Source organism: Crotalus tigris, unplaced genomic scaffold (genome assembly GCF_016545835.1).
Source record: "Crotalus tigris isolate CLP2741 ecotype Arizona unplaced genomic scaffold, ASM1654583v1 scf7180000017834.3080900, whole genome shotgun sequence".
Classification (NCBI taxonomy): Eukaryota; Metazoa; Chordata; class Lepidosauria; order Squamata; family Viperidae; genus Crotalus; species Crotalus tigris.
Genome location: NW_024096662.1, coordinates 1,715,597 through 1,737,689, shown reverse-complemented (window position 1 = coordinate 1,737,689; position 22,093 = coordinate 1,715,597). Strand labels below are relative to the sequence as shown.

The window sequence follows — 22,093 nt, the reverse complement described above, 5'->3', positions numbered from 1 at the left end:
GGGAAGAAGCTTTTCAGGAGGGATTTGAAGATGAGATTATAACCTCCAGAGCAGTAGTTCTCAATGTGGCAACTTGAAGATGTGTGGACTTCAACTCCCAGAATTCCCCAGCCAGAATGCTGGCTGAGGACTTCTGGGAGTTGAAATCCACACATGAGAACTACTGGTCCGGAGATTGAAGTAAGGGTGAGGAAAATAAACTAACTCTGCCTTGATTTTGTTTTGTATAACATGGGACAGAAAGAAGTTTGGGCAAGCGTTCAAGATTCTGTTAATATATTTTACAATAATGCAGCATTCCTAGAATCTTTGCAATGTCTGTTTCTTGACCTGCCCTACCTCAAAGGGCTGGTGTCAATCCTGAAAGCCCATCCAAGGCTTGTTCCTCCCTGTTATGTCCTCCTCTACCAGGTTCTGTGGCTAACCATCTGAATTATATTTAAAATCAATGGGAAGCATGAATATAAGGAAAGCTGCTCTCTCAGAAAGAAAATGTCAAAAGCCTCACTGCTCAGAGAAATTTTTCTGGCACTTCAGGAGATAATAGCATCCCTCTGGCTTTTGGGCAAAAATAATAAAAAAAAATCCCAATTTGTGATAACATCTTCTTCTTCCAATGAGTTTAGGATGTTAAGAAGAGTCATTAGGCCAGATGTAGGCAACCTTGGCTCTTTTATGACTCGTGGAATTCAATTCCCAGAATTCCTGAGCTAGCTATGACTCATAAAAGAACCAAGGTTGCCTACTCCTGCATTAGGCTAAACAGGGATTGACCCCAAAGATCTATTCCTCCAGTAAGATCTTGGAATAAATAGGTGAACATGATGCTTCCTCCTGACCTCAGTGGTTCACACGATAGGCTTCTTGGCTGAGTATGGGACCTTAACACAGCCTCTACAGCTTACCATGATGTGAAAACAAGGTCACAGTAGGTTGTCCATCAAACTCTAGGTTTCCAAGACTTATATGGTGTGACATCTATCCAATGGGTGAAGTCCTCTTGTAGCCTTGTAGAAGACATCTGATTGGCCCAACCAAGACAATTCTAGCTTGACTCACCAGTGATGAATAACACAGGGATTCTGTCACAAAGGCTTGTGCAGAGGCTTGGACTAGACCACCCTTTGGAGATCGTCCACAGCTGCAGCTGGCGCTGTGGCTGCAGCTGGCAACACAGCCATGACAGGGAAGATGCTCTTCTGATTCTCAGCTTGCACGTTTTTCTTTTTCCCTTACCAACCATGGCTGTGCCAGGGGACAAGATGTACAACAGTTGCCTCCCTTTTGGTGAGACCCATCAGAAACTCTTAGCCACCATTCTGATTGTGTTGGGCCTTTTTGCTTTACTGGAATATGCCGTTAAACTGATTGCCTTGGTAAGCAAAATGAATCAGGTGGGTGTTACACATGTCCTCACAAGCTGGATGGGCTGCAGGGGATATTTGGCCTTCCCAATTGTGGTCATTGGGTCAGCATCACTGGGCATTAAGGCACTGAGGCTTATATGAGCTTCTCTACTGAATCTAAGCGCCTCTTCTGGATATAAGCCTTTCTGCTGAGATGCTTCTTCTCCAAGCAAATGATCATAAGGTTTGTTCTTTCCTGGGTGTTAGTGGTCAAAGCATGAACTGGGTCTAAGCCAGGGGTCTTGAAGTCCACAAGTCATAAAAGGGCCAAGTTTGAAGACCCCTAGTCTAGGCTTACAAAAGAAGTAAATAGCAAGCACTAACAATGATCAAGCTGCAGCATGTTACACAACAGCAAGCCAATTTGGCTAATCCCAGAAAAACTAAGTGGGCTCAACCCAATTGGTACTGGGATAAGATACCATTAGGGCAGTGTTTCCCAAACTTGACAATTTTAAGGCATGTGGACTTCAACTCCCAGAATTCCACAGCCAGCGTTGCTGGCTGTGGAATTCTGGAAGTTGAAGTCCTCATGCCTTAAAATTGTTAAGTTTGGGAAACACTGCATTAGGGGATCAGCACAGTAGACTAGAATGGGGAGCTAAAGAAACTTTTGGCAAGATGGCAATGCAAACCACTTCTAAATATGACTACCAAGAAGACAAAATGGACTTGAAGTCTCAGGTGTCAAGTTGACCAAACAAAGGTTTACTTTTTAAACAAACAAGGAGAAAAAAAGGTTCTGGTAAGAAAGCCTCTTATAAAGGTTTTCCCTACAAAGAAAATCCTGAGGTACTGCCTCAGAATCAAAAGAAATGAGACATAGAGGAGATACATACACAGATCGTCCAATAATTCAATTTTCTAAAAAAAAAAAAAAAGCCACTCAGGACTGATTGACTATTAACTTACCTATTACACTTTGCTTCTTCCTATGAGAGTCAGAGGAATGTACTTTTTTTTTCAACAATCACTTTAATAATAGTGAAAATATGTTAGCCTTTCAGCAATTACAAAAACGTCATTCCTTTAACCCACAAAACGCTTCTAACTCTTAACCAACACAACAGGCTTCTATTTGCCACCTTTTTGGTCCTGCAAAAAAAATGTGAATCTGAATTAAAGTGACAAAAAGCAGATCCAGATAAGGGAGAGGAATATAAATTGATTGATTGCATTTACACAGCTGCCGAACTCAGAGACAAATAGCAAATCCAGGAAAGGGAAAAGAATATATACAGTATTTGTTTTATTTGTTTGTTTGTTTATTTATTTATTTTATTGCAGGGATTTACACAGTTGCTGAACTCAAGCAGCATGGGCAGCATACAAAAATTAAACAAGAAAATATTCAAAAGCATACATCATTTGTAAAAATAACTCAAATATGCAAAATGACGAACTGACAGAATAGATTAAAACAACTGATGCTATAGGGCACGAGTATCCAACCTTTTGGCTTGCCTAGGCCACATTAAGTGAAGAGGAATAGCCGTGGGCCACACATAAAATACATAATATAGTTTTATAATATAAAATCACATGTTAAAACTTTATGATCTTGTGAGGGTCACATTACTAGCTGTCCATGGCTGCATGTAGCCTGCGAGTTGTGGGTTGGCCATGCCTGCTGTAGGGAATTCTACTGATCTAGATCCAAATGTCTGGGAAGACCCCAGTCTTCATTACCTTGTTAACAGGCAGCAAAGTTGGAACCAGTTGTACATTGGGGAGAAGACAGTTCCATTGGAAGGTGGCAACCACAGAAAATGCACATCGCTTTGGTATCATGAGATGGCAACCCTTAAATAAGGGGACCAGCACCATGGCCTCCCTATGGGAATTTGTAATTCGGGCAGATCGGCCCAACTTTGTGAACAGGTGGTCCCACAGTTATCCCAGTCCTGTATCATGGACGGCTTTAATGTGATACCAGCACCTTGAATTGCATCCTACTGAAATGTAGCTCTCGGAGCAATCGTGTCACATGGGTGTGATGACCTCTGCCCATAACTACCCAGGCTGATGCATATGAACCAATGGAGGATTCTAGTTGGCCTTCAAGAGCAGTCCCACCTAGAGAACATTGCAATAATCCAATCAGGAGGTAATTAAGACATGAGTCACCATGAATCAGGTCTCCTGATGTTATTTATTTATTTGTAAAATGTATTATACAGATAACTCTTATCCAGGTGCAACTGGACCCAGACTGACCCAGCTGGATCTCTTCTCCAAACTACTGCACTGACCCAATTCTAGGAAGCCTACAGTTGTTGAAAAACTAAAAGCAGAAATGTGGGAGAATCCAAGCTGTGATCTCCTGAATTTTCTAAGTTTGAAACTAGATAATGACTCTTGTTAATGACATTTTTGATAAGTAAAACAGGTTATGAGAATGTTCATTCAGTAGGAAGATATGAGGAACTTTATTGTCCCAAATGCTGGAACAGCCACTGACACTCAGAACACCAGTGTCAAGCAGAGGGATTAAACAGGCCAACTGCAAGCCATGCATTGGGTTTAAAAAGAAATATATACAGAGAGGCATCCTGCCCCCGAACTATACTTTTCAGCATCTCTTCTTATATACTATATTGTTGGGGAAACTGCGGATTGTAGCTGGATCCCCAATAGTTGGCTCCCCAGTCCTACTCTGGGCACATGCGGATGTGGTAATTATGTCTATGCAATAACTAATGTCTCTATGACTCTGTATTGGTTACTTAGTCTGGTATCCAAAAGCATCTACATTTTGTCCTTTTGTTAGAAGACAGTATTTACTTTCCATCCAGGCAATAAATAGGCGGAAGCCTTCAGGAATGTCCAGCCAAAGCATGGAAAGCATCCTCTGCTATGCCACCCATAGAACAGCAAAAGCCTGTTCCCTGGGTTGCCAATTCTTCCTATTGCAGCTAATTCTCATGTTATAATTGCAGGAGTTCTGGGTGGACACCTAAATGGAAAATAACCACAGCATCGTACCGTATAATTTGACTTACGTTCTTCCAATTTCACCCAAGAGCATCAGAAAAGTTGGTTGGAGGGTCTGTTGAGCAATGAACCATTGGGGGAGAGCAAACTATTTCAGTACATTAAGTTACTGTACTTAATTTAATGCCACATTTTTTTTCTCTTTCTTCAGTTGTGGATCACCTTTCCCCCATTCCTGAGGAAAATATATGATTCTTTCTTCAAGAAAGGTATTTTATAGATGCATAACAAGTAGGGTGTGGAAACAACAAAATTCCCTTTTCCTTTCCTACAGCCAATTCTTTTCTCTTCAGCCTTCAGACAACAAAAAACATCAACTAAAGTCACACATGGCACCAAGTTGTAATGAACTCTAGTTGGTTTTGCTTTAACATGCTCCACACAACCACCATAAACCATTCAATAAACATGGCTTAATGCAAGCTATGAACTAGGCCACAGAAAACTGGGGTAATTCATAATCAAAAATACCAAAAGATCCTAGTCAAAGAAACAGCGGAGGAGTGAAAAGCCTACATAAAATGTAACATTACTTTAACCATGGGTAAAGCTAAGGAAAATCCAAGATGAAGTGTCCTTGGTGCATTGAGTTTGGTTGTTTTGTTGCAGACATTTCATTTCCCAAACTAAGAAACATTAGCGCTAGTAGTCCAGCTGTCCATATCCACTGCAGAACACAGAATTCTACAGAAAGCCCTTAAGTATAACAACAGGTGCTGCCAATGACCTGAAAGTCTTAGAACAGGGGTGTCAAACTTGCAACGTCACGTGACGTGTCGCGACGTAGTGCGACTTTTTTGCCATTGCCGGCAATGGGGTGGGCACGGTTTCACTATGATGCATCCAGCCCACGGGCCACAAGTTTGACACCCCTGCCTTAGAAGGAGCATTTAAAACTGCTGAACCTCCCACAGAGGTCCAAGAAAAAATCAGACAAACCATCATTTCACAGACCAGAAGAAGACAAGAACAGCAGAGGATGGAGCAGCTCTCAGAAACCTTAAAAAGGGTCAGACCCTCATTACCCTACCAGCAAAGGCTGAACCACGGTTATTGTGAACGGATCACAATATTTACAAAAAACAAAAGAATTAAGACTACTATCACTGGCGCTGTTACCTAGTTTGGGTAATGAAACATCTGCAAGAAAACGAGCAAGCTCAGAGACAGCATCCTCATTTCAATCCTGAGCTGAAAATATTCTCCTTTATTGAAAACCTAAGACTATCTCACCTTTGAATTGACAACAAAACTGAGGCATCATGGGGAACTTGGCAGAAAACGATTGCCAACCCATGTTTGTGTCACCATTAGGTATAACACGTTAGGGAAAATGACTTGAGGGCCTTTATCTACTGATATAAAGGGCTGTTCCTTGAAATGGCAAAAAACAGCGGGAAACACGCTATCCCTATTGCTGATCCACATCCTGCCTCTGCCCTGACACTGCTGAACTCTGCCATCTTGATTTTGTCTCTGCGTGTGATAAGCAGTAACTGGTTGATTCCTCAGGCTTTGCTCTTCTCCTCCTGCTTATGTCCACCAATCATGGTGCTGCAGTAGAAAAGGAGAAATGTGGCTGCAGGACCCTGTCATCCTCTGTTTCTTTTTTATGCCCCTCCACTCCATTCTGGAATAAAGTTGGTTTGTTTAAAAGAAGAACAAAAATCAGTCAGAGTATAATGAAAGCAGCTGAGTCATAGAAACACTTATTTATAATAGTTCCATTCCCACACAAACACACACACACACCTTTCTTCATATAGGCACAAATGCCAGACTCCTTTATATTTTGGCAAGGGGGGGGGCAGGATAGTTTGGCCCTGTCGTTCCATTGTTACTATTTTAGCAATGTCCTAAAATGGTAAAGGCTGTAGATTTAAAGCACTTATCACACAGCCAGCCGAACAATGTAATGCTACTAACATCATCAGTGTTTCTACTATCTGGAAGAAGAATACTGGGGCAGATGCGGCTGGTCAGAGAGGGGGAGAGCTCCCCCATTAGTCTGAAAGAGTCAAGTTTAATTTCAATCCCACCCACAGTTGTTCACCTTTGACAGTTACTGGTGACAAAGTGTAATAGATCATGCACAACTTCTATCTGAATAGGGGAAATATTATTTTTCGCACAGCTAAGGGTGGCATAGAGCTGTCTCACTCATGACTGGAAAAGTTGTAGGGGATAAAGCCAGAAAAAAAGAGGATGCTTGGCAATGTTGGCATTATGGTTAGGTGCAAATGACTAACTGCCTTAAGATTAGATTTTGAACTAATTGTTAAGATCCACTTTTGCCACACTTGATGCCTTGCAGATGCTTAGACTACAATGCCCATCACATCCTAGCCAGATGACTGGTTAGGATAATAGAAAGAGCATACGAGTGATTCAGAGAGAGTGAATAAGGAAGTATCCACATTGTACTTGCTAATTTCCAATGGTGGCTCATAGCCACTTTCCACAGTCAGCAATTACCCCCATAGCTAGGGGTCATTAGTATAGGAGGTGGCTTAGCACATGATCCCGGGCCCAGGGAGATCGCTTTGCTGAGCCTATGGATCAGCTGTGGATTTGTTTCATGTTCTCTTCACTGCTTTTCCAGAGAGTTCTAGGAAACTGATCTTTCCTTCTCCCCCGCATCTCGCATTCATTGCTTCCATAATAGGTAAAATAATATGACTAGCTCTTGACTTTTGCTCAGTCAAGAATTCAATAAATTGTAGGTACAAAGCATTGAATGAGCCACAGCTCTAACCGGCAAACTCCCAGAGACTCTGGGAGATGTAACTCAGTAAGGATGTTGCCGAATTATACCTCTAGCATCCTTACATTAAAAAAAAAAAACCCTCTGCAGCCTCAGGCTGTGAGCAGCTTTTCATGGTTTTGTTGCCCCTTTTCAAGTTTTTTAGGCTGCTTCTCCTTGGTTTGCAGGCAGTCGACTGCTCAAAACCATGAAGATTCTCTCTAGCAGCAAGAGGCTATGGAAAGAATCGGCCCTTTTCAGGAGCCAGAGAAAGCCCTCAACCCTGCGCTTCCGTTGCATTGTAGATCCCGTGAAAGTGACTGTGAAAATCGGCAACCCCCACGAGTCCAAAGCCTTCTGCACTCAGCTGGGCAGGAAAAATAAGGCCTACTATTCTGGGGAATGGTCAAGCCACCATGACACAGACGACAAGAAAGCCAGTTGGTGCAAGAACCGCCAACACATCCAGGACAGCCAAGGAAGCTCCCACCTGTCTGACCCTGAGACCCCCCAGCCAGCTTGTCCTGTGGGATCCGTTGCTTCCTGGGTCCGCTTCAGCTTCAGCTCACCAGTACGCACCCCTGACACAGGATACAGTTCAGCCAACTATGGTGTTCTGGCAAGGAACCACCAAAGGGCCACGGGTGATAAGCTGCAGAGTTCAGAAGTGACAGGAGGTAGCTCCCAAGGGCAACGCTTCTTGACACGCTCGGTGGGCCTGAACACAGAGGGGCCTGCTCCCCACCATTTAGCTCAGCCCCATGAGCCCTTTCATCATCCATCCAGTGAGACCAATTTCATCCCCAGCCCAATCTTACCTGGTCCCCGGAGGGTGCTATATTCTACCTTTGCTCCAGATATGGCATCTAGAACCCATCTTAATGCTGAGGAAAATGTCTACCCACATTCTCCCAGAGGTCATCAGCCCCGTCTTGGCCTAGAGTGGCATCAGCACTTGCCAGCAGCACAGCAGGCAGAAGTCTATGTCTATCTGGTCAGTCCACCCCACCCTAGACCAGAACACCGTCCTGAGCAACCAAACCAAGCATTCCCAACCTCTCAGACCGTCTCCAGGAAGGAAATGTTGGAGAACAGAATCTCCCTTAACCAGAGCAGGGGCAGTAGTAATCAAGGACCTGCTGTCCAAGGGGGCAGCGATTCCAATAAGCCACGTAAAAGCATCTGGGAGAGAAAGCGCCAGAGAAGATCACTGCAGCCAACCCCAGACCATGAGAAGTTAGTAGGGAGCTGTGGTGGAGTTAACATCGGGAGCCATGAGCCGTTTTCTCATAGCCCGTCTCTCTTGGCGGATAGAGGGAAGGAAAGCCTTGACGCAACTCCACCCAACATTGCCAGCTGAAGATACCCAACTGTCCTTTTAGACCCTGGAGATCAGATAGAATTCTTGAGAAAGGAAGAAACAGCCTTTCCTGCTGCTTCCTTCAAAACCTTGCAGCATATCTGGGGGGTCATTAAAATAAAGGCAAAGCACAAAGCATCTATGGAGTGTAATTCATAAAGCACCATGTTGGTGTGATAAAGATACAGAACCTGTCCTGTTGATAGGCTAATCCAAAATGATAGCCCAGATCCTCAGCAACTAGGTCCTTTGTTGCAGAAGTTATTTGAGGGAAAGGGAGATTCTGATGGCTTTAAAGAAAAAAACAATAATCTCCCCTCCAACTTCTAAGAACATATAGAGTCCTGCTGTATTAGGCTAACAGACAATCTAATTCAGACTTGTGTCTCACACTAGTCAACCAGATGCTTTCAGAAAGCTCATAAACATGGGCAGGAGGGTTAAAAACTTTTCTTCCATGGGTGCTTCACAGCTGCTGGTGTTCAGGAGATGCTTATTTTTCTAGTGATAACAAACAGTTGTCAAGATGAATAGCATGCAGCCCCATCTCGCTATAAAGTCAGCAGATTCCACAACTTGACCATAGAATTTTAGCTTCTCTTTATTGATCCTACAACTGTCCAAATTGCCAACAATCCCAACTTCTAACTTTGTGTGTGTGTGGAGGGGGGAATCTATCCACATTTTCCACAGCACGGGCCATTTTGTCCTAATGTAGAGCTGCTCACATCACCAAATATAGATGTTTTCTAATGGATGTCACACATTGCTGAACCATTAGGATTGAAGCTTTTTTTTTTACCAGAACAAGAAAAAGGAAGTTCTGTACAGTAGTCTTGGTTTATCAGTTTTTGAATACAGCAAAACTTATAATCACACTTGAACCCAGAATTTATGTTGCTAAGTGAGAAATTTGTTGAGTTTTGCCCCATTTGCCCCATTTTCTTGACACATTTGTTAAGTGAATCACTGCAGTTGTTAAATTAGTCACACAGTTGTTAAGTGAAGCTGGCTACCCCACTGTCTTTGCTTGACAGCAGGTCGCAAAAAGGTGATCACATCACTCCAGGACATAGCAACTGTCATTAATATGAACCAGTTGTCAAGCATCTGAATGTAAATCACGTCACTATGGGGATGCTCCAATAGTCACAAGTGTGAAAAATGGTCATGTCACTTTTTGCAATGTCATTGTAACTTCAAACGGTCACTAAATGAACTGTTGTAAGTCGAAGACTACCTGTAACACACATATGTTTAAAGATCTGCATTGAGAAGAGTCTCAATTGCCAGATTAAAATTACTTAACTGAGCCATATATTTAGCTGTCAGAAGTTGGCAGTTATAAAATGAGGTTGTGGAATGAAGCCAAAGAGATTCTCAGCTGGATACTCCTAAGTTAATTGTTTCTTCATAATGGACTGCTGAAATCACCTGCTTCTCTTATGTTAAGGCCAGCAAGAAAAGAAACTATAGGGGCCTCTGGTTTTCAAATGAAGACATCTCAAATTTCAGGAACTGTTATGGGTCCTTTGTGAAATGGCTCTTAGTGGCACGCTCCCATTCCGATAATGACAGATCTAGTTTGTTATAATCCTACTACTCTCCCCTCCCGACTGTCTATACTTATATTCTACAACACCTGCTCATCTGTCTTTTTTCTAGGTAAGTAGACATAGCCAACTAAGCAGTAGATTGCATCCATCCATCCATTTTTATTTATTCAGAAAGCTTATGAAATTCACCTGGAGCCTAATGGGGTCCTTGGAAATGCAGAGTGTTCTAGAGATTTTTTATTTTTTACATTTTTATCCCACCTTTCTTTTCATATACAATTCAAGATGGTGAATATATCTAATACCCCTTCCTCTCCTATTTCCCCACAGTAATCCTGTCATATGAATTAGGCTGAGTGTGACTAGCCCAAAGTCACCCAGATGTTTTTTCATGCCTAAGGTGGGACTTGAACTCAAAGGCTTCTAGGCTGGGATCTTAAATCACTACACCAAACCAACTCTCATTTTGCAGAATGCCCGCTTGCCAATTTGTTAAAGTAACTTAAAGAAATAAAAAAAAAGCGAAGGAGGGGGTCCAAGGGAGATATGGGACACCAGACATAATCAGTCAATTCTTCCATATATTCAATATAATTTATTTTTCCTAGTGTCTTTCCTCCATCTTTAGAGGACTTCAGTCTTCTCCAAGAATCTACAAGGAAGCTTCACATGTTCACAGCCCCAAATTCTAATACCAGATCTCTTTCCTAAAAAGGAATGTAAGACTATAATGATGTAATAATCCCAGGGGCAGCAGTTATGAACTCTACTACTAGATTTAGTAGAAAGAACATAAGATCTAGATGGATGCTACTCTCCAGGCTATGAGGCATCTTGAAAAAAAAAAGTATTCTAAATCCTTTTTAGTTTAAAGCAGCAGCCACGCTATATCCAAGGGATTTTTTTCTTTTTGTCTCTGCTTTTCTGATCGCCTTGAATGCACTATGCCCTTTGAAATATCAATGCTGCTGCTATAAATAATGATAAAAAAAATCTGGTTTGTGAACTAGAAAGAGAAAAAAGCAATAAAGAGATCTTAACTTGATTCAGCTATGCTTCTTCTGAAGAAAGTTGGAAAGTTCATCCAAACACAGTCATTTCAGGCTATAAATCCCAGGAAGGCAGATTTAAAGGAAGAATTATAAAGATTTGCAACCATGAATGTAAGTAAATTATAACCACTCTTTTCTGCAGAGCACAAAGTCCTAGATTTCTGCCACACAAACAGTGCATTATACAGATGTGTAAAACTAAGAACTAATTTTCACATGATTTTTAGCCTGTCTCAAAAGTCCTTGATCTCCAACAAAACACTGTTCTGGTAAAAAAAAAAGATCTCCAACGAAACACTGGAGCCTGTCCGTCCCATGTCAGAGGAGTTAAAAATAAAACTCTATCAAGCTACATATGACACAAACACACCCCACATTGGGATCTTGACAAAATATAGAGTTTATTTTCTTCTGAGATGTTCCCCCATAAACTCACTCACCCACCCAACTCTGATTACCTAACAATGTCCCATATTCAAGTCCTAATCAAGATTTTGTTGAAAGAAAAACCTTCAGGGTCCAGTCCAAACCGGGAATAAACAAAATGGAGGCTGCTTTAGAAAGAATGTTCTAGTTTACTTAGTTGCTAGAAACTTCAATGACAGCAGCGTTTCTGGGGTGACTGACCACATATTGCTGGGAGTGGTGGGTTTTTATACCTTTTGTATTTGGAGTTGTTCCTATGGCATGAACTTTGATCTGAGGTTCAGTGTGCCCTTTTAGTATTCTGATGGTGGTGGGTTAATCCTATTTTGTCCTAAAGGTCATGTCCTGCTTCCCTGGGGCTGTGGCTGATGGCTATGTCCTGTGCTGGATTTTTTGGATAAGAAGTTGTTGGTTCTAGTGATCTTTGTCTTTCTAATTCCATCAGCTCTAAGCTTCCTGGCTCCAGTCTTTCTGAAAGGATTATCAGATCTGCATTTCTACAGACCTGGTTTCTGCTTGGGGTAGAGAGATCTGTGTGTGGGGGTTGCTTTTTAAGATCTTCTCCATTATTCCTTTGGGGAAATATAGTATTTTGCCTTTTTAAATATTCTCCCAAATAATATTTCTTTCTCTGGGGGGAGGGGGTGTGTGCTGTCTTTCTACAATTTGAAGCTGTGCCTGATGTTTACTTAGGTTTCATCCATATTCCAGATCCCATAACAGTCATTTCATAACATGCATAATAGCAGAATCATCCCAGGCCTTCAATCTAGTCTTCTTGCTTGCAAATTAGATTTTTTTAATGAGTTATCCAAGGCACTAACTAACCAAAGCCTCCATATTAAGTTAGTTGGTTAGTTAGTTGTGCTGTAAGTTTGGTTCATAAACATCTGATGGCTGCAACCTTTCTTCAAGCTAGAGAAAAGAAATAAGTTTGAAAAGTGTCCCCCACAACTATTGCAAATGGTTCCAGGCAGCAAGCCAACTATCACACTAAGCCATGGTTTCTTAATCATAGGTTTTAATTAAGCAAAAATGAGTTCACACAAATGACTGAGTGAAAAGGTGAGTCAGAAGTAAGTCTTCATCCTGGTTCATCCAAGCCGGGGATAAATAAGCAACATGGCGACTGCTTTGGGAAGAAGGTTACAGTTTATTGAAGAAGCAGAAAGATGGTCCTTGCAAGAAAGAGCAGAGGAGAGGAAAGAGGAGTTGAGCATATGAGCAGTAGGTTCTTATACCCCTTCTAGCCTTGTTTGGAATAGTGTCCTGTTTCTGTGGCATAAACCTTGAGGCTATTTCTGAGTGTTTTTCTAGGCCTTGATATCTGTGGTTTAATCCTATTATCATATTCTGCTTCCTAGGTAATGGGGCTAATGACTCCTAGATTTTGGGTGGGGCATGTAGATTTTTGTCTTCTTGATTGCTCTGGCTTCAACTTTCTGATGGTTTTACATCTGCATTTGTATGGGGCTAGCTCTTGCTTGGGGCAGAGAGATAGATTTGGGGCCAGGTTTGGTTTTTAAAAAATCCTTTTGAAGAAAAAATATATTTTTCTGCCCTTTTAATATTTCCTTCTCTGGGCTAACTTCCCTCAGGTGTAATTTACAAAAATGGCTGAACAAGCCGAACAGGCTAAGCTAAAACTAAATGTGTTCTGTTACTGAGTTCATACAGCAAGCTAAGCCACACAGCAGCTTGGTTTTACGCAATCAACCACATCAGTTAGCAATGCTAAAGATTAGTTAGTGCTCAACTTTGTCCTATTTTTCCCTGCCAGATGTGTGGACTTAGGTCACGATTACCTTGTGGGTTAGAGTACCGTGTCAACTCAAAGAAAATTAAAAAGAGGTGCTATTCTCTTAAAATAGTTTCGTTTTTTCTCCCTCATCTCACTATGTGTTTCTTAAAGTTCACGTGATATAACACAGTAAGTATATAAATAGTTCCGGCTCTTTAGTATCAAACCCTGTAAGAAAAATACGGTTTGGGTAGCTCCTCCCTTTCTCTCCTGCCTTTATAAAAATTAATGTATAGTTAAAAAGGCAAATAAAAAAGGGGGCAGAAGGCAGCTTCTCCTCGCGACCCCCGCCAAAATCTCCTCTGACCTTCTCCAAACGCCAGCGTTCGCTTGCAGTTGTTCGGCATCGTGATTTCCGCAAAAAAATTCCCCCCATCTTTCATCCATTTTATTTAAAAAGAAATGATTTCAAACAAAGCCTTTCATGAGGCGGTTTCCACCGGCGGGCTTCTCTACACAAACGTTTGCTTTGCAAAAGGTACATTTCTTAGTCAAATTAGCCGCTCCTTCCCGTCTCCTCTTCTCCCGCCTCCTCCGCCCCGAATGCAAATTGCTCGCTTGATTTCTTTGCTTGTAAAGCGACATTACACATTCGCGAAGGGGGAAGGAGAAGAGCCACTCCCGCGGTGGCTGTTGGGGAATGTAGTTTCAGAGAGAGAGTCCCAGATCCGCACGCGCGAAAATCCAACAGTTTAAATCGTTTTCCGTTTTAAGGTGTAGATTGGAAAAATGTTTCACTACCTTTCAACGTGGGGGTATCTGGCATGCATAGAAGCCAATTATCTCCTATTTTTTTTCTGTTTACATAGTTCCACAAACGGGAGCTCCTTTTCAATGTTATAAAACGCGTGTCTGCTCAGAAGGGTTTTCTTGTCATGGCCGCTTCTTGCACCCCTCCTTACCCTACATTGTGAAGTAGGCAAGGCTCAAACAGCACAGGGTGACTTTGGGAGGTTTGATGGGGGGGGGGGAATGATATGAAATTACCAAATCTGGCTTAAGTTTTCTGGGTTTTTTTTCCTGTTTATTCCCCCCCCCCCCATTTTTTCTGAATCAGTTCTATTTTAGAGCATACAGTCTGATTTACCAGGGAACCCCTGCTTCAAATTCAAATGATTCAGCTGCCACAAGGTCATGCAGAGTGGATATTGGGAATCATTCTCTCCTCCCCTTCACTTTTATTTTTTCTATTTTACACTTCTCAGGGCCTCAGCAGTTTGTAGGGACATCACTTTTGTTTCTGAAAAACAACTGAGCCTCCTCTTATAGTCCAATTCCTTAACGACAGTACCACGTTGCCTATCATTAATACACTTGCACTGTTTACTGAGTAATCCATCTTTTGGGTTTGTGTACACCTCATTGACACATGTCAGTGGAGATTCTGAGTGCCCAAGTAGAGTTGTCTAAACTTCAGGCTTGGCAATTGAACTTTTCTTTCACTCTGACAAATCAGCCATTAATAGACACATAGACATTAACATCTATAGATTATGCAAAAAAGACAATCAACTAGCCCCAAACAGAAAAAGACTCCAGCACCTTCCCAGCAGAAATCAGCACTCAGATCAGCATAGATTAACTCCAAAGTCAATTTCAGACCAACAATCAAGTAAACAATACCCCAATCAAGTAAACAATACCCCAAGCAATGAAACTGCCATAGTGCCATTAGTAAACAGCCCAACCAAAGAATCCCTAAGACTGCCCCCACCCACCCAGACAGGCAAGACACCAGAATATAAACTGACAGCAAACAGCACTCTTTACTAGCACTGATGATGTTACCTAGTTAGGGTAATGAAATGTCTGCAAGAAAACAAGCAAGCTTGCAACATTTTGCTGTTTATCCAAGTAGTTTCTTCAGCCTGAACAAGTTGGTTAGGGGCACCCTATATAAATCCTCCAGGATTTAATTTGCCACCTAATCTGTATAGGCTTAATCATTAAGAGTCATCACTCCTAAATCCTTTATCCTAGGTGTGTCCTCCCTAGTGAACCTGTCGTCTTAATCTTCCTGGGGAATGATAAAAGAACAGCATAAAAAAGGGTTGTGTCTGAGGCCCTCACCTCTATTGGGGGAAGGATTTTTCACTTTGGGATAAACGGATTCCTTCACTCCTCTCTTAAACCATCTAACTTTCATGTCCAAAATATGAAGATTATTGTCCTCAAAAGAGTGTCCTTTTCTTTTAAATAAAGGTACACTGCTGATTCTGGTCTTATTTATGAGACTTATATATTTATTTATGAGACTTATATACCGCTTTAAGTGCAAGCACTCTCTAAGCAGTGTACACCAGTAAGCAATGTATATATATATATTTACATTGCCCCCAACAATCTGGGTCCTCATTTTACCTACCCCGGAAGGATGGAAGGCTGAGTCAACCTTGAGCCGGTGAGATTTGAACCGCTGACCTGCTGAACACAGTCTTGTGGTATTGCTTCTCTGATCCACCTAGGAGAAAGGATTTAGGAGCAAGGACTCTTGAGGACTCTCTGCCTACTCACCTGATGAGCCTATTCAGATTAGGTGAGAAATGAAACCACCCTGGAGGAAATATATGGGGTTTTCCTAACTAACTTGCTCAGACTGAAGAAGCTATATCAGTGGTTCTCAACCTTTTTAATGCCGCGACCCCCAACCGGTCGTAAATCGAGGACTACTCAACCCGGTCATAAGTTGAGGACTACTCAACTGGTGCAGCACCGTTTGCAGAATGGGACTTTTGGCGGGCTCAGCAGGGCAGAGACAGCCTGGACAATTCCTATTGGCTTTTGAAAGCCAACAGAATTAGACTCTGTTCAAGAGAGTCTATTCTATTGGCTTTCAAAAGCCAATAGAATAAAAGGGAGTAGCACAGCTAAGAAAAAGGGGGAAAAAATGGCGGACAGCGTTGTTTGGCGACCCCCGTGAAATGGTCGTTTGACCCCAAATGGGGTCCCGACCCACAGGTTGAGAACCACTGAGCTATATGGATAAGCACAGAAACATTTCAAACCAAAAAGAAAAGAAGTCCAATTGCTGTGACTCAACTGCACTGAAACCCAAGCATTTGAATAAAAGTGTTTTTACACATCAGACCAAGCCAGTGTTTCCCAATCTTGAGAGCTTTAAGATAAATGGCCTTCGACTCCCAGAATTCCCCAGCCAGCATACTACATACTTTAGTATACCTTTCAACCTTAGTAATTTTAAGATGGGTGAACTTCAATTCCCAGAATTCCCCAGTCAGCTTGAAGTCCACCCATCTTAAAACTGTCAAGGTTAAATAACACCAGTTTAAGTACGCAACATTGCGGCAGCGAGGAACGTACTAAGTAAAAAATAATTACCCCTCACCTTTGAGCAGAACCCTAGCAACTACCTTAGAAAGCCCAATTACATTTTCTGAGAACTCAAACGGGGAACAGGAGTTGGGCAAATTCCCCCGAGTCAACCCGGGGAACACCACGGGAGGGAATCGGGCTGCTGTCCAGGAATGATTCCCTGAAATCTGAAAGGACCTATGCCCATTATCCTTGACCGACAGCGGCGAACTACGAAACCCAGAGTCCTCTGCGGCTACCCCCCCCCCGGCCAGAGGCGTGGTTGGATCTTGGGTGGAAGCGGGCGGGGGGCGGGGGAGAAGAAGGATGGGTACAAAGCCCGGTGGTTGCATCCGCCAGAAATTACTTTCGTCTTCGGCGGCGGCTCGGAGCGGCGATCTTGGCGCGCGAGTGGTGCGCTTTTGCAAAGGGCGTCGATGCTGCTGTTGCTGCCACAGTCGCAGCCTGTGCATGGGACGCGGGGCTGCAGGTCCGCTCCGTAAGCCGTGCGCCCGATCGCCCGGGGGAGCAGCTTTGCTCTCCCCGCCGTGGCCCGCCTGCTCGACAGCCACGAGCCGGGTTGCGTAGCGCCTCTTCTCCACCCTGGAACTTTTCCCTCGCGTCACGGCTTCCCCGCGCCTCTTTTGGATGCTTTTTTCAGCCTCTCCTCTTGCCCAGCACCCCCCGCCGCCGGCGGCGCTTTCTCTTCCCCGAGCAACAGCCTCCGTTGCCCCCGCCGCCGGGCTTGCTCCGCCAGAGGCAGCGCCATGCACACGGTGCAAAAGGACACCACCTTCACCAAGATCTTCGTCGGGGGGCTGCCCTACCACACCACGGACTCGTCGCTGAGGAAGTACTTCGAGGTGTTTGGGGACATCGAGGAAGCCGTGGTCATCACGGACCGGCAGACGGGCAAATCCCGAGGATATGGCTTTGTAAGTGCGCGAGGGCGGAGGGTGGACTGGGATCGTTCGCGAGGAGTCTGTCCCGAAACTGTCGGACTGGCCCCGTAATCGCCGGACACTTCTAACAAAGGGTCCGGTAAAGCCTGTGGCGACATTACTGAGCCGCCTTTCCCGGCCGGGTCCTGTAGGATGATTTGGGCTATAACCTATAATCCCCAGCTGCATATCAGGTTCGCTCCCTTTTGCATTTCTGTACCACCTGGCCTTTTTTTTGGGGTGGGGGGGAGAGGAACAATTGAAGGATTGGAAGAGGATCTGAATCTCCTCTTCAATTCCCCTCTGGCTTTAAGCAACTGCTTTCTTACTTCTTCACCCCAACTTGGCTCACTCTCTTTCTTCTCACTCTCTTTCCTCCATCCTGGATTTGAAGCAAACAGCATTTTCATTGTGACAGGCTTGTTCAAGAGACCCTTAGCTGCTTTCTCACAGCTCGTTTAACTGGACCACATTTTCAGCCCAATTATTGCTAACTTTAATCTGTTTTGCTGTAGCTTAGTTGTGTGTTTATTTGTGGCTTCCTTTTGCGAACCCACCCACTATAACTAGATATAACATCTAAGGTGTTAAATGAATGCAGACAGTGAATGAAATCTGTACTTGGATTAAATATATTGTCTGAACAGACACTCTCCAGTTCATTTGTATGGCCCCTGATTGAGTTGTGTTTCTTGTTCTGGACTTGAAGCAGGTGGGAAGAAACTGGGGAATGAGGAATGGACCGTAGTAAAACATGAGAAAGAATACATCGTGCATTAAGCATCCCCAATAGCAGCAACCGTCCTTTTCAAGTTTTCTGAAACGGATTGAGATGAGTCTCTAGGGACTGAGTTTCAAACGTGCTTGTGGTTGGCAGAACAGAGGCAGGATGAATCATTGATGATGGGTGGGGTGGAGAAGAGAATTGGTGAAGATAGTTGACTGTATTTTAAACAGAATAGAAAGTGAATAGTTAGATTCAACTATTGCTGTTCTTGAAAATTCTTTGGAGATTGTAAATCAGAATTATGGTCCATAATAATAGGAGACTTGAAGACAGTGTTGGGGCAGTTTGCTGGGCTAGCAAGTTTCTGAATAATTAGAAATATTTGGCTCATTGCTGTATCATCTAAAATCTGAATATGCAGCCTGAGGAGCACTTTCTACCCTCTGTGGGGAAGTTGTCTTTTGAAATAAGGTCTTATGAAGAAATTCCTTCTAATACTTCCAAGTTAGCAGCTAAACTCATTTTGCAGAATGGCAGGATGATGGATCGACGGGCCTCAAAAATGGACAAAGAGATGGGATAACACCAAATGTGGATTCTTTGTGGTGATATTCTCTTGAAAATTGGTACATTCTTTCGCTTGAAAAAAAAAGATGCAACTGTAAATTGGTGGTTGCTTTCCCTGATCCCTGAACAATTGAAAGACATGGTTTTGTGAGATGGGATGACTTTATATCTTCCTTGATGCAATTATATTCCAATTTTCTATACGTTGATGATGTCATTCTTTCATATCCCACAATTCTAAGCCATGAAGATTTTGTGGGTACAATACAGTACTGAAGATAGGTTCCTTGCCTCTAGTTGCTCCTAACCATTTTCCACTACTGTTTCAAAAAATTACAGGATAGGAAATAAGTGTCTCCAAAATGAGTTCCGGATCATTCAAAATGGTGGAGAGATTGGACAGGAACTCCTTATTTATTACTGTTCTATCTCTACATTATTGAGCTGCCAAGGAATTAATATCAGGAAGGCACTTAGACATGATGGTGAGGGAGAAACTATATGCCATGAGATGTTAATTTGGGGAAAGAGATATGTCTATCCTTTCAAGTATATAAGTAAGTACAGGAAAGTCTTATTGAATAAACTTCCTTTGGGGGCTACAGGCATATTGCTATTTTCACCTTCTCGAAGAATCTAACAGTCTCCCACGCAAATACTATCTGACTCTCTTTTTGAGATTGGCCAAAATAGTCAGATATTCATTCTCACCTAGCTGGATAATAAGAAAAATGGACACTTAATAGGCACTGAGTATTAGAACAAAGGTTTCTGCTGAAAGTTTCTCTCTCTTTCTCTCTGGGAAGAAGGAAACAAAAATAGTCAACCATCTGAAGGGAGGAAGATGCTAAAACTGATTATTAGAGGAGGAAGTGTAGGAAACCATAAACAGCCAGTAACAAAAGTTTGTTTGAGAGGAAGGAACATATACCATACTTCAGTTTAATTCCAAAGAAACAGTAACAATGACAATTGTTGACTATTTTTTGATAATTAAACCATGGCTAAGGAAGCACTGAGATATCCTAAAATCAATTTGCAAATTAAAATGCATCACCAATAGGCACAAACACATGTAAAACATGTTTAAGCTCTTTTTCCCTTAAGTGCACTAGACTAGGTAAAACAATTGCAGACAGCCAACACAAATGCTGTCACTTGCTTTTGATCCAATCCAGGGTAGTAGTATGAAATCTGTTAATTGGGTTTAACTATACAGAGAAACTGAATGAAAAGGAGCCATATTACAGCATTGGCCTCTAATATTATCTTTATTTACAAGAATGCTTTTGGACTTCTCCTAAGCATTCCTAGAATTTTTTTTAAAAGTTAGGTTTTCTTTGCCCTGTGATTTCTTTGGAAGGGTGCCATCTAGCAAACTCGCCTTACTCTCTAATCTTACTTTGATCTTTTTGCCTAGCAAAGGCAAAAAGATCAAGGTAAGATTAGCTAGTGAAGAGAATGGCAGGAAGTAACTTTGGCAGTTTACTTTCTTGGTAAATCAGTGTTTTGTGACTGGACATGTCCACCTTGATAGTGGACATGTTTTAAACAGGCAGCCCCCCTGCAACAGCCATTTTGTGAGCACACCTGTGACATTCTCTCAAACTTCCAAATTTGCCTATAGAAATGGCCACAAAGTTCACCCCTTCTTCCTTGATCAGATGTAAGTCTATAACTTTACCTTCCTTGACATAATAACACCCAAAACATCAGAACTTATATGATGCTGCTGTCATTATATTTCCATATAATTATTAGCAGTGACCAAACTTACCTTTATTGTGAGTATTGTAGCCAAAGGCCAAGCTAAAGAATGTCTTATTGACAGACTTACCAGAATGTGGAAAACAAGAATGAAATTCTCCAGAACATGGATCTTGATAAGAGATCTTTCAGTGATGCTAAATGTGCAGAGTGTTGGCTGAGTTTCTGGGGAAAACTCAAAAGCAGGAAGGCATGAAATGTGTGATTCCATGGAATATCCTAGGCTAGAACAGAAATGTTTTGCGAGCAGCACTTGCAAAGAATGTGCCCCACTATGCTGCATTGTGACTGTCCTGGAATCTTTTTATATAGCAAATGCTCTCAGACAGTCATCAGTGTCAAAGGACAAGATACTGGTTCTTTCATGCATGAGGAGGGTACAAATTATGATGATGTATTATCCCAGGTTCAGAAATAGCACACCTGTAGGTATGAGTTGTTTGGAACGTGCAGCAGGAGACAGACTGTAGCCTTGGCTGCTGCTGTTGGGCTTCTTAGAGAGCTGTTATTACTGGAAAGAAGATGCAGTTACTATGGATGAGCCTTATTCAAGAAAGCATGCTGAATTAGGAAGGTGGAGCACACTGCACCATCCTTATTGATTACTGTTCCATGTTATTCTATATTTTCTCTGTTGACCTTATCCAACATAGTATGTAACCTGGTCAAATGTCCTAGCTTATAGTCCCAATAACTGGGTCAACAGTTGACATTGTGGGACTACAGAGCTCTCATCTGTTTTCTTCAGGAAATGCCTGCTAACCTATCCAATGTTGTGCTTGTTCATTATTGGCAAAATTTTATTACTCATCATCAAACACCTCTTCTCAATAGGCATGGCTTGACCATGATCACTGAGTCAATCAGTGCTTGAGAGAGGTGACCCTTGGCTGTTCTCTGGTCTTGACAGAAAGTTCAGTAACATAAAAGCTTCTTTGTGTTCAGCCAGTACGTATTGCCAACTCTTTTCCTTATCATAGTGTTTCTCAGCCTTGGCAACTTTAAGATGCGTGGACTTCAACTCCCAGAATTCCCCCAGCTAGCATGCTGTCTTAGAGGAATGCCTCGATAAGGCTTGGAAAGTAGCCTATTTTTGATCAAGCAATACTGTTCATACAGTGTAACTAATCAAATGAATGTAGCTTAACCCTGACAAACTGTTGAGGATTAAAATAAACTCTCTCCGGCCCCACCGCTGACTGAGGTTCAGTGATTGTGTGACTCATCCTGCAACTGATTCGATTTGAGTGTGTTCTGCAGAGAGCGCCAGTTTGCTAGGCATTCAGAAAGGAACGTTATCCCCACACGCCTTCTTAAAGATGCTGGGGATTGTAGCTAAAGGCTTTTTGTACAGTTCATCCCTTCCCCTTGTTTTGATTGTTTTCTTAAAACTCCTGACAAAAAAAGATTGTGAAGAGGAAATCTATTGTTAAGAGCAACA

The 22,093-nt window shown here is 42.4% G+C and overlaps 2 protein-coding genes across 6 annotated transcripts in view; both read left to right on the top strand.

The window, feature by feature from the left end:
- The first annotated feature begins 1,099 nt into the window (after positions 1 to 1,099).
- On the top strand, positions 1,100 to 8,638 carry LOC120307905. 5 transcript variants are annotated; one of them, XM_039343159.1, is made up of 3 exons: positions 1,100 to 1,287; positions 4,552 to 4,609; positions 7,332 to 8,638. In XM_039343159.1, exon 3 carries the CDS (start codon positions 7,352 to 7,354, stop codon positions 8,501 to 8,503), a length of 1,152 nt encoding a protein of 383 aa, XP_039199093.1. In that variant the 5' UTR covers positions 1,100 to 1,287; positions 4,552 to 4,609; positions 7,332 to 7,351; the 3' UTR covers positions 8,504 to 8,638. The 5 variants fall into 5 exon arrangements, with proteins under 5 accessions (XP_039199093.1, XP_039199092.1, XP_039199090.1 ...); XM_039343158.1 differs by having other exon boundaries at positions 1,100 to 1,376; positions 7,449 to 8,638; XM_039343156.1 differs by having other exon boundaries at positions 1,100 to 1,376.
- An 8,329-nt stretch (positions 8,639 to 16,967) lies between these two features.
- The window catches only part of RBM38 (RNA binding motif protein 38), a 39,875-nt gene continuing 34,749 nt past the window's right edge, over positions 16,968 to 22,093 (top strand). The window contains exon 1 of the mRNA XM_039343249.1: positions 16,968 to 17,585. Coding sequence (XP_039199183.1) covers positions 17,418 to 17,585 — 168 coding nt within the window. The 5' untranslated portion in view covers positions 16,968 to 17,417. The remainder of the gene's footprint in view (positions 17,586 to 22,093) is intronic.

Bases quoted from the DNA above. Each gene is read 5' to 3' on its own strand.
- LOC120307905 (XM_039343155.1), top strand. From the start codon at position 1,242: ATGGCTGTGCCAGGGGACAAGATGTACAACAGTTGCCTCCCTTTTGGT. The intron at 1,395-4,551 runs GTGGGTGTTACA...CTCTTTCTTCAG, and splicing joins TGGTAAGCAAAATGAATCAG to TTGTGGATCACCTTTCCCCC. The intron at 4,610-7,331 runs GTATTTTATAGA...CTTGGTTTGCAG, and splicing joins TGATTCTTTCTTCAAGAAAG to GCAGTCGACTGCTCAAAACC.